Genomic DNA, 12,431 nt, shown 5'->3' with positions numbered 1-12,431 from the left:
ATTCCTAGTCCTTAGCAATCTCTGATCATTGCTGATCAGAGGGAGAGGAACTGGAAACTTAATATTCCACTTGGAATGTAAAATCCTCAGCACAATTGTTCTGTAAAGACATCTGCAAGGTTTTGATTTTGTTCCAACACAGAGTGAAAATTAAGTGTTGTCACAAAGCAAGGGTTTGTTTTGTCTGTGCATATCTATTAACTGCATTTTTACATGATGCATTCGTGAGTACAGAATTGAAACGTAGCTCAAGAGTAAAACAGCGAGTTCTGAAAGTGCAAAGGTGATCAGAATTTAGATACCCATTCTACTAAGAACTTGCCAGAACACACTGAAGAGCAGCAGTGGGTCTCTGCAACCAACTCCAAATTCTGCTGGCAGCAAAGGAACCAGCCTGCCCCCTCCTCCTCTGCGTTGGGGAGGACATTGCCAGTAGTGATACGAGGCTTGAGTGCTTTGTACTGGGTGAGAAGGTCATTGCTGTATCAGCGCCAATGTTGCATGACGGAAGACCCTTTGGGCTCTTGCATTGTCTTCATATCCTAGATGAACCCAAAGGACAATCCTGCTCTTGGTTTGTTTAACTGAAGATTGAACAATAGAAGTGCTGTGGTTCTTTCACAGTTTCAGGCAAGAGGATGACCACATTACTCCTCAAAAGCATCAGTCATAATTTGGAGTGACTAAAGCAGTTATTCAGTCTGTATTCCCATTTCCTTTCACAGAAGCATCTTAGGAACAGTCACTGCCAGTTGCAGAGACCAGAGGTCTGGATTTATGGCTATACAGTGCCAATATTAATCAAACCCATTGTAACATTTCTTTCAAAGATGTGTGTGGCATAGGCAAAGCTGGGCAGACTGCATAATGCTCTGAATTTCTGAGACATTTCTAAGAATCTATAATATCTAACATTTGTTCTGAAGTCGGTTTCTACTGAATTTAAAAAAACATGCAAAAACCTTACTTTAACAGTGATGCTGCAGCCCACAGCTTGAAAATGTGAGCTTGATGTACCCTCAATATTAATCAATTGAGAGCACAGATACAATTTCAGCTCTTTCTTCCTATATCCTGTGTATTCCCTGGTTTGTTAGAAGCAGTCAGTCACTCCGAACTGACTCTCCAGAGTTAGCCCACAGCCAAACCCCAGCCTTAGCCAGACAGCAAGCAGGCTGGGCCTCATTACCTATGAGGCTGGACAAGGCAGACACAGAGCTGGTGAATCAGGGGGCTGAAGACTCCCCCCAGCCCAAGCCTAATCTCATTAATACTTGCAGCAATCTCCTGTCTGCATTGGCAAAGTGGAGCCCTGTGGAGTCCTACATCACGATGCCTTCTGGATCAACAGATGATGGTCCAAGCATTGACTTCCAAAATCCTCCAAAAGAGCAGGCTCATCCAAGCATGACCCAGTTTAAGCTTACTGGGGTCTGTAGCCATGTCAGCACCACCTCATAGAGGTGTACTCACTTCAGTAATATGTATAATGGGTCATACCACTTGAATCTGCTGGTCTGATGCATCGCTTTTCTGTTGCGTCCAGAACCATGGGGTGTGTACAGAAACAGTTGTAAGATCCTTCTGTGTTAATGCACTGGCCATCAATACAGCTGTTTGGGTCCTGACATTCATCCGTGTCTTTAAAATGGAAGGAAATGTATCAAGGAGAGCCAGCACAAAGTAGTCGCATCGTGTTAATCCATGTTCATATCTGCCTATATTACGAGCAGATTTCCCTCCATGCCTTCTGTTAATTACCACAAATACCAATTGCTGGCAGCAAAATCCTGCCTGTGCCCATGCAGAAGGACAGACAGATCAGCAGAATGCTGACCTCTAATCCTTGAGTACTAGAGAGGATCTGGATGAGGAGGCTTGCTGGGGGGGTTGAAGTGCCAGGTGTACGCTGCATCTGGCACAGCTGCAGCTGCTTCCCATGTTCCTATCCCTTTAGGACAGTGCCAGCAGGTATTAGAGGTGGGCATACCCTCTGAGACTCTTCATGAGCTAGTCAAGAGAAGAGTTCATCTTATCTAGCCACAGTAGTTCTATTCCTTAGTTTGTCTTGGAGAGTAAAAGCGGAAATTTAACTCAAAGGGAAGAGCAGGCCATTTTAGTTCAAATGAATTACATTAAATCAGCAAAACCCCCACCCTTTGTACAGAACAACCATAGAATCCCAAGGTGAAACGCTCTTCTACTGCGGTTGCAAAAATTACTTCCTTTCGCTATGCTATTCTGCATGTTATACATGGTTTTCTGCTTACAAAGCAAAAGCCAGCGTCACAGTTATGAGTAGTTTTCAGTCGAATACCAGAACCAAAGGAGTACGAGGTTGTGCAGACTAAAACTGGCTTATCAATGACTTGAACTGTAATTTCGCATTGCATATTAACTCCTTGTGGACAGTACCCATCCTTGAAAAAAAACCACCACCTGCGTTCATTTGATTTATTATAATAGAACCAGCACACTTCCCAAATGAAAGGTAAGCTTCACCAGACAGGCTTTCACTGTTCACCCCATGTACAAAGAACAGAAGGCTAAGTTGTACCTTGGCAGAGTAAAGCAGCAGTGTGCATATGAGGGAGCCACCTCCGATCACTTTGTGCTGCCTGCATAAAGGCTGGTAGCAGCTCTAATCTATGCATTCAAAGGAGCACAAGGGGCTGTTTTGGAGATGCAAACTCCTGGGAGCAATTTGCTGAAAAAGGAAGCAAATAAAGCAAACCCTGCTCTACATGCTGTCACCGTGTCAGCCAGAATTGCTGCCCAGCCAAGCAGAAGGGAAGGGAAATGACCCAACGTGTCTTAAAAAGCTGCTACAGAAGTTCGAAGACCCAGTGTTCCTCTCCTTGCTGGGAATACAGCAGTTCTGATGGGAATCCTGCCATATGAGTCTGCTTGTTTTGCCCATCTGCATACCATTATAGTGACAAGGCCACTTTAAATAAACTTACCAAAGCATTGGAGCTTAACAGGGTCATAGTATGTGCCTTGTTTGCAGTAGCACTCGTAACCTGGCTGCGTATTCAAACAGAAGCCATTTTTACAAATTTCTTGTCCAAAGAGTTGGCATTCATCAGCATCTGAGGAGAAAACATTAAAGGCTGTGTTACCATAATTACTATGAGGCCACGCAGAGGAGCAAGATGGAATAAAGCCACTTCTCTGTTCAACCAAACTTCACTTTAAACAAAGGGCCCCAGGAGCACAGATATCCCCAGGAAAAAAACCACTAGTGTGGAAGAGGCTCCAGTGTGCTTGTAGCCAGAATGGGAAAGGGAAAACTGGCGGACTGTGACTTTCCCTTTGCCCTGTCAGAATAAGTCCTGTGGCATGCAGACTGGAAGGATCTGCAGCTCCCTTTCCTTTCCTTTGGTACCACATTGCTTAGCTTGCTTAGCTAAGCTTTGCTTAGCTCCAAGCAAAACAAACGAAGAACATGGCCTGCATTTTCCAATATAATTTGCTTTACCCAAGGGATCCCCACCATGGATCTAATTTAATTGCATCATCTAACTGCAAAACCAATTAAGCAGTTACGTTTATGGATGGACTTTGCGACTGCTCTCCTCTCCACACAGTCTGGTGACTGTGCTGTGCATGGCAGGGATTCTTCATATCTGCACTGCTTGTGACTTCGTTTTTCAAAGCTATACACACAACTTCTATGGAGACTTCCCACCAGGTAGGAACCATTGTGTCTGTTGCTAAATATAAGGCTGCAACTACTATAGACCTAGTGAGAGCAGACAAAGAGAATCTACCACACCCTCAAATGAGGCTAAATGTTTTCAGGGAGGTTTCACAGAAAATATATGCCAGCTCATACATAGCTTTTCATAGCTGTACACATTTTTTCCCCAGTCTTGTATTTATGCATTTGTTACTGTTGGAATTCCATTAACTTCCTTTTTTCCAACATACTTTTCATTTGCTAGACCTAACTAGAATAGTCTGTTAAAGCTAGGCTGGTATTAAAAAAGGCAATAAAAAGCACAGTGTAAAGTAGGTGATTGTCCTCTCCATACGAATTGTCTTAATTTACTCCCCATTTACTCTGGGGAAACAGACTTTAGCCCAAAGCTGTCATTTCCAGCTGTACACCAGTTTTAAAGGTGAATTATTCAAATGATTACTTTTTCCAGAAGAACTGAAAGTGCTATAAAACTGTTTATTTTTACAGCCACTCTTCCAGCCACTAAGTGGCCTCAAACATTACACATTTTAAATCTGACTGTTTAGCAGCAAGAACAATGCAAAGATTAATAAGAAATGTCATGTACATGTCTGTCTTTTTCCTGTGGAACATGAATTTGTGTCTGGGGAAACATGGGAAAGCCTGGGAGTAGAGTCAAGGAAGGCTAGCTGAGTATATTCACTTCTGACAGATAATTCCAATCAAGAAAATAGGAGTTGCTCCTACAAGCAGAAGCTTGTGCACAAAAGCAACAGGAACATATGCGTTAGTGTAAGACAGAAAGATCACATTACTAAAAGTACTTATCCCTTTATTGTTTGTCCTTTGTGCCATTCCTAAGGTTATTGCAAAATAAACTTATTGAAAACAACAAAAAAAGTCTTATTATGGCAAGGATTTGTGGAAGATATTTCCAGATGAACTATTTCCACACTTCAATATTTATGGCAGCTGGACATATTATTAACCCTGAGGTAGCACAACAAAAACAATGCAGATTTTCCGAGACACATTTGGATGTACTGTGCACACAGCATGTCCCAAATCTACATGGCAAAGATACGGAGAAGTCTTAGATCTGCAAAGATGAACAACACGCTTAAACAATCCCTGAACAATAATACTCTCAGAGAGTATTAGGTCCTTTAAGATGAGCTCTGTGACAGTGTTCTGACTTGTCTTGATGACGTAAATTGTCAGTCTGTTCAACACTGGTCCCTGCTACCATCAGTCTCGGGTCTGGATTCACCCCATGGCAATTTGTTCTTTCCTTCAAGTTGGTGGACAAAGCAACACCTCCAGAGAGTCTTACGTGGGGTACCCCATTTAAACATCCACATTAGTTTGAATGTGGGTATTCGTGCCTTAGAACTTTTAGTATCTTTTCCATGTCCCATGTACTTTCCAGGTGCAAAGAAACACCTGCTGAGGATAACACAAGAAAATATTAGTAGGACAGAGAACTGAACTCAACCATGGTCTACTCACTAACGTGACAGGAAAATGGACCAAGTAGTGTCCTACTCAGTGAGGAAGGACAGTTTGAAAGAGTACACATAACAATCCTTAGGAAAAAACACAGAAATATTTCAAGTCCCACCAATTTTTGTCATCTCTCAGAATTAGGTCTGACAGATTAGTGATTTAGCTAGAAGCAGCTCTGAAAAATGCATATCTATCAGCCATGTGATACTACAACTCTATTAAGGTCTTTAAAAAATAGTAAATTTTACTGCATTCTTATATGATATGAACACACAGTGCTTTCTACATTTAGTTCTTGATTTAGAAAACAAGAATTCCAGTAATAAAAAAAAATATATAAAATGTGTGCTTTTCTAAAGATCCTGTAGCTGCTATGGAACCCAAAGATAATACGTTGACTTCATTTTAACTAACACAAATGCAGTGTGTTTATGCCAAGGAAATTAATCTCACAAATTATTAATATTGATGGCTACTTCCCAAACTTGAAAAGGAATTTCACTGATCTCACTTTTTGTTCTTAGTGATGCCAACTCCCTCCTGCCCACAGCCTCCTTCTGTCACTCATATTTCTCTACAATCTTTTGTTCAAGAATTACTTCATGAAGTTCTGTAATGAAAATATCATTGCTGAACTTCTCTTTGTTTTTTGTATTCATTCTCATTTGTAGGTCTAATGTCTAGCAGAACTTTTCTTCTCTCTCCCAACTCGCCGTACATTTATTTACAAATTTAAGGTGGCTTTGTATTTCATATATAAATTACTATTTGAGGTTTGTGGTCTTAGCACCTACTCTCACGATATATAGCACTTAGTATAAATTAAACCAGAATATTACAGAGACTGTATAATTGACATTCTTCATCTGTCAAATGATGATTTTCAGTAATGTTTCATATCACAAGCTGCTTTTGTCACCTAATAAAATTTGAATTAGTATGTTGACGTTGCTGGCTCACATTTCTAGTCAATCAGCTACCAGAACTTTGTGTTAAACTTAATACAAGTCAGTACTGACCTTTGTAATTCTGAGCAAGAAGCCCGTAAGGTGATTCTCCAGAGGGAATGAAACCTTTTCCTTCAGGACACAAATCAGTAAATTCAGCTAGGGGAGAGAGAAAACAAAAAATTATGTAGTTAAGAAAAAGTTACTCACGTATGTGTTACAGATGTGTTTCAGGGTATTTTGAGAAATCTGAGGCGACGTTTTGCCCGATTCACATCTGTCAGGCAATCATGCACAGCTTTAACTAAAAGGGGGATGCTAACACTACAGCCTAACTTTCCCCTGCTCTCAGTTTGCAGAGCTAACTTTAAAAAAACCTAGCTGGGGTACCCACAGCATCACAGAGCTCCGTGCAAACTAATTTCTCTTGCTACTTGGCAGGAGAATGTAGTCCTTACTGGGTTTCATGGTGCACTGCAGTTATAACAATACCAGTAGCTAAATTATCTTAATTAAAGCTAGCATGGGCCTCTCTGAGCTATACTGCAAGCTGCAATCTAGACATACCCCAACTGAGATACAACCCCCTGTCCACATTCTTCAGTCTTTATACAGGAAAAACACTAATTGACTGCAACAGGAGAACATGGTGTGGATTACAGAGAGAAATTATTTAAAGTGTCTTGGAGATTATACAGAATCAAATAAACCTATCCAAGCAGAGAGGCTCTTTTTGTAATGCGTTTCATTTCAGTTTCACTGATTCTACAGTATAGTTAAAACAGGAATTAAACATGATGATACATTTGTGTGAAAAGTAATCTTTAGTGTTTAATCTCAGAAAGTTTACACATGTTCTCTCTTACATGATTTCTTCCAGCTGGATTTTGAAATTCAGCCATCACTGTTTATGTTTGAAGTACCATTTTCAATATTTGTGACAAATATCATATGGCTATGTTTTTCTAATTTAATATTTAGAGGTTAAACAATGGTCTGCAGACAACATGATTAACTGAATTGTTCAGTAAGTAGCAAAATGTAAAACTAATGTCATAATATATATCAGTAATTCATAGTGACGTAGAAACAACATTACAAAGAGTATCCGCAGACTCAAAACCACTGTAATGCTTACCTTTGTTTTCCAGCTTGTGGGAAAAATCTAATGTTTTACCATAGCATCTGGAAAAAGCTTCTGTGAGAATCCATCTTTGTTTAAAATCAGTTGGAGATAACGCTGTTCAGTAACAGGCTGGTTTTATCCCTAGGGTAACTGCAGTGTAGCCAACAGATTTGCACCAGGTATGAATTATTCCTATTAACTTTTCCTCCATGGAACTCTCCCATGGGTAAGTCATGACTAAATACTACGGAATATGGAATTTAATGGGGCAGCCTTCTCTGAAGGCAAAGCACACTACTGTTAACATAAGCACAATGCTCCAGAAGTTTGCAAAGGGACAGAAGGCCTCCTCTTACCAGTTCCAAAGACAGGGCATGGGAAGATTTCACAGTTATCACCCCAGCCAGCACCCAAGGTACAGCAGCATTCTTGTTTGGTTACATTGGACGTTAGCACATTGTCACAGAAATTAGCATCGTTCAGATTGTAGTAGCACTCCTTCTTTCCATCTTCATGTTGATCAGCCTCTATTGGTAATTCTAAAGGCGAAAAGAAAACATAAATCACCTAAGATGACATGTGAAATGAATCAGTTTTACAGGAGAATCAGGAGAGCCACAGTACCTCAATTTCAGCACAGTGAAGAGCGGCATTGTCAGGCAGGAAAGAAAATGGTTAAGTACAACTTTTGGTTTAACTTCTTTGTTTGTAGGAAGAATGATGGAAGTTTATAACCTTCCTTTGACTTTTTCAGACCTGTTCTCCAACTTGGCGCAAGGGGATTCTTCACATTTGCACTTCTTTCATTTTTAAGCAATGCATGAACTACCTGCTCTCATGCTCAGCTATCTAACTACCATGCCCAACTACGGACATGGTGCTTTTCACCTATGGATCTGGAAGCTCTTCACAGAGGTAAGCAAACATCATGACTTCCTTTTACCGATAAAGAAACTAAGGCACAAACTGAAAAGGCCTGACTTTCAAAAGAATGCACGTTTCCAGCCCCTTTTAATTTCACTGGGAAAAAAAGCACGTTCCACACTTGAAAACAAGGCCCTTTATGATTTTTGCAAAAGTAACTGATTGACTCCATAGTAAGCAGAGGAATATAATGCTGATGTCAAGTTAACTAACTCCGTGCTTTACTTTAAAATAGGCATCCAGCCAAGAAGTCGGATTTTCTGCCTTTAACAGTTGAGTGGGTCCTCTCACAATATTTCTAAAGACGGGAGGCAAAATAGTCTCTCCTGTAGATCCAATAAAAAACCCTATTAATAGTTAAAGACCTTTCTAAAGCAACACACTCCTAAAGTACACCAAGAAACGAGTTTGAAAAGAAATACCTAGTTAAAGCTTCTGTGTTTGCAGAACTCTGTCTATCTAACCTTGCACTTCCACAAAAATTCTCATCAAGAGCTCCACATAAAAGTGGTACTCACACTTGATCAATATGATAAACTTTTCACAGGCCATCCATAAGGTAACCAAGTTCTAAAATTACAAATGCTCACATTTATTAATTGAAATAAAAACTTTGTCCAGGAACTTAAGATAGATAAATCTTCAGATGACTAGTTTTATTTCCTTTTCATCTTAGGAAATTCTTTATGCTTAATGACTGTTTATTTTTTTTTTTTAATTCACAAAATCTACTAAAAATTATTGCATGTTAGCTGATTTTCCATTGTTTGAGATTACATTCATTTCTACTCAGGCCCTCACACAACATGCCGAGCATGAGACATTTCTTAAGTAATGCATGTATCCAGGCAGGAATCAAAACCTTATTTTATACCTGAGTGACAGTAGAAGATTAGTAAGACCCAAAGAGTTGTGGGCAATAAACTACCTTTGTTTGCCTTGCAATTTTTTTTTCAAGAAAAAGCTTTAAGGCTGGCCCACTTACAAGTATGGGTGTACCTGTGAGAGCCACGTTCACTTGACCACCTCATCTGTCCGCCTCTCCCTCTGGTTGTCTCTTGGAGGTCAAGCTCAGCCTCTTAATGCCAGTTACAGGATGGATTTTCTTCTAGTCCCATCCACTTAAAATATAATGGCTGTGAGGTGGGAGCTTGAAGATAGTGATTGTCCAACAAATACTGAAGGAATTAAATGAACTCCAGCTCTTGTTACCCCTCAAGCCTGTTGTCCCTGTCCACCTACATTCCCCTAAGCAGATGGGGTAAGGCAACTTCACTGAGCATGCAAATACTAGATCTGTTTTGAGAAAAGAAGGTTTAAAAATGCCAGCATGGATTGCCTATTATTGCACTTTAATAGTATGAACGTGTGTAATAGTTCTTTTGGCTTCTAATTCCAAACAGACAATTGGATTTATTTCTGTTTTCCTCAGAAAAGTGACTATTTCTGTTCTGGGAGGTTGAGGGGCTAGCAGACACCTCTATTCAAATTTAGTACAATGTTGCCACCTACAAGGCAAACTTTCCTTTGCTGTTTCGCCAATATAAAGGAAACACCCAGCTGAAGGCTTAGTTCATCTTTGTTAGTTTAGCCTGTGGTTTCCCCTCATCAGATAATTACAATTTTCCATAATGTGCTGAATTTCATAAAGTGCGGTGGTTTTGCGGTATCAGCTGCTCTCCAATAGGAACTACGTTAAGACTATCATGTGTCACAGAAACGCAACTGAGCTAAATCTGTTATTCCAAGGTGAGAGCGCACTACTACAGCCACCAAATTATACATTTTCCTTGGCCATTTGCCATCTGTCTAACTGAATCAAGGCCAAATTTTCAACGGGAGAAAAAGCATGGCAGTTTTCACGCTGTTTACCAGAGAAAGAACACCAGAAGCTGCTCTGGGAGGAAGGGGAGACAATCTCATCATGTCATTGTTTATTCCCGTTTTACATATGATGTGTTGGTCTCTCCTCCCATTATCTGTTCAGCAGCTTAAAAGTCTGTTGTTTACACAGCTGTGACTGAGGGTTAGTCAAGCAGGCGTCATGAATGTTTGGAAAGCAAATGAGACAAATCTTTTTCCTTTTTTTTTTTTTTTTTAAACCAAGACCAGTCTGTGTCTACAAGGCTTGTAATTTCTCTCTCATACATTATTAGCCATTTAGTAAACAGGTTGGTTTTGCAAGTGACTGCACTAGGTATGTTGACAAAATGTGATAGGAAATAGATGCTTTTTTTTTGGTAGCATTGTTGTTTCAGGTTTTTTGTTGTTAAAAAATGTAGAATATCTCCCTACCTAAGGCACTCTGGTAAAGCAACATAATTTTATCAGGTCATTGATAGGACTGTTCTATCAACAGGCTGTAAGGGAGATTCGGTATAGTTGCTGCTATATTGTTCTCTGAAGTATTTATTAGAAATAGATTTATATACCTTAGTGTGACCTTGATCGATATGCTTCAGCATGCGTTTGACGCAAAAATGTGCTTTAGTGTTATAGGATTCAGTGGATAATCATGATATTAGCGTTTACTTAGACTTCAGCATACACTTAAATATTTACCTAAACGGCCTGTTAACAACTGAGATCTGAAATAAACCCCAACATATAGAGCTGATAGGAACGTAAATACTGCAGCCCTGTATCATTTCCTCTTACTCACAGATGGAATCAGTAAGGTGGCTGCTAAACTGGTCATCACTACAGGTTCATGACTTCTAAAACCCCAGCAAAGACCCTGATGACTCTGAGCAAACAGCTTGAGTAAAACACTTTCAGAACCTGATTTTCAGAAAGAGTAAAAATAGATTGGTATGTGCCTATCGTCAGGGTGTACTTGTTTAGATTTCTCAATTGGCCCCGCATGTGGCAAGCTACAGTACCTTACGGGTGTGTGTGTGCAGTGCATATACACGTATGTGTGTATGTACCATTCAGGCATTAGTGCAAGATGACTGAAATTCAGATTGTTATTTGCCTTAGAAAAACACATGCGTATTGCCATTAGAAAATAATACAAATATGAAGACTTTCCGTTAAAGTCTTAATGTTTAGGAAACCCTTACAGTTTAGGAAACTTAGAATTTGTCCTCAGGCACCAAATCCCTAGCCTTGAGAAAGCTTTTGTATCAGATTTATAAACTGTCACTTTGCATCCTCAATTTTTTTGTGCTAGTGGTTAGTTATATTGGGAGGGGGCCTGATTTTATTTTAATACAAATCAGTCTAGCAGGGACTCATGTTTCATAGACTCATAGAATAGTTTGGGTTGGTCATCATTTAAAGGTCATCTAGTCCAAGCCCCTGCAATGAGCAGAGACATCTTCAACTACATCAGGTTGCTCAGAGCTCCGTCCAACCTGACCATGTGTGGCCACGTATGACCACCAAAACTGTGATTTTTTTTTACTTGGAAATCCTAGTAAACACTGTTAAATATCTTGTCACAAATAACCAATCATATTTCATGTAACCAGGAGAAAGCAATGTCTAAATTAGCTGTAGGTACCTAAGTGAGCCCTGGTACCTTAGTGGAGTTCTCTCACTGGAATTCTTTTTATTGGTTGAGCTGTAACCCAAACTTCTGACCATACTGACCTTTGTATATGTAAGCCAGACTCCTGCTGATATGCTTATGTTTACACACACACTTTTGGTTGCAATTCTCATTTTAAATCGTAGCTATTATAATCCTCAAACGTATACTATCCTTTATAGCTTCTGGATTCAATGCAATGAGATTTATTAGTAATACATAAGTATATATTAGTAATTTATATGCATACTAGAACATGCATTTTTCTTATGCAGAAACAAAACCATGTTAATAGGATTATTACTCAAACTGCATTCAGCTTGGTACTTGTTTGAAATTGATCATAAATAGCTTTATATACCTTGTTAAAAGAATAAATGAGAAGACTTTAAGCCAAACTAGGCATTTTTTTCTCTCTTAGTTACAAAGATGTATAACAGTAAAGTTTCATCTAGTACAAAAGAGTGTTCTTTCCTCTTTTATCTTTTCTTCCTTCTGAAGCATTTCCTAAATTTTGTGAATGGCTGGGCAGAGAGGAGGGGAATAAGACAATCAAACCTTGCACAATTACTTTTTTTTTTGGTTTTGTTATTGAAACGTGACAATACGGGTTAGCATTCCTGACACGTACATGGAGCGGATAGTTTCAGGACACAGCTAGCCATAGATGAATTCACACCAAGTGAAATCTAAATAGAGGGAAGTCTC

The 12,431-nt window shown here is 39.5% G+C and overlaps 1 protein-coding gene across 2 annotated transcripts in view; it reads right to left on the bottom strand.

Moving 5' to 3' along the window:
* Positions 1-12,431, bottom strand: part of LTBP1 (latent transforming growth factor beta binding protein 1) — a 187,520-nt gene that overhangs the window by 18,097 nt on the left and 156,992 nt on the right. For both annotated transcript variants that reach the window (XM_009880398.1, XM_009880397.1), the window contains 4 exons: positions 7,621-7,803; positions 6,211-6,297; positions 2,964-3,092; positions 1,501-1,641 (listed from right to left, as the gene is read on the bottom strand). In XM_009880398.1, the coding sequence (XP_009878700.1) occupies positions 1,501-1,641; positions 2,964-3,092; positions 6,211-6,297; positions 7,621-7,803 (540 nt within the window). The remainder of the gene's footprint in view (positions 1-1,500; positions 1,642-2,963; positions 3,093-6,210; positions 6,298-7,620; positions 7,804-12,431) is intronic.

The sequence above is a fragment of the Charadrius vociferus genome, unplaced genomic scaffold (genome assembly GCF_000708025.1).
Source record: "Charadrius vociferus isolate BGI_N301 unplaced genomic scaffold, ASM70802v2 scaffold62, whole genome shotgun sequence".
Classification (NCBI taxonomy): Eukaryota; Metazoa; Chordata; class Aves; order Charadriiformes; family Charadriidae; genus Charadrius; species Charadrius vociferus.
Note: the sequence above shows the minus strand (reverse complement) of the source record. Positions and strands in the feature narration are given on the sequence as shown.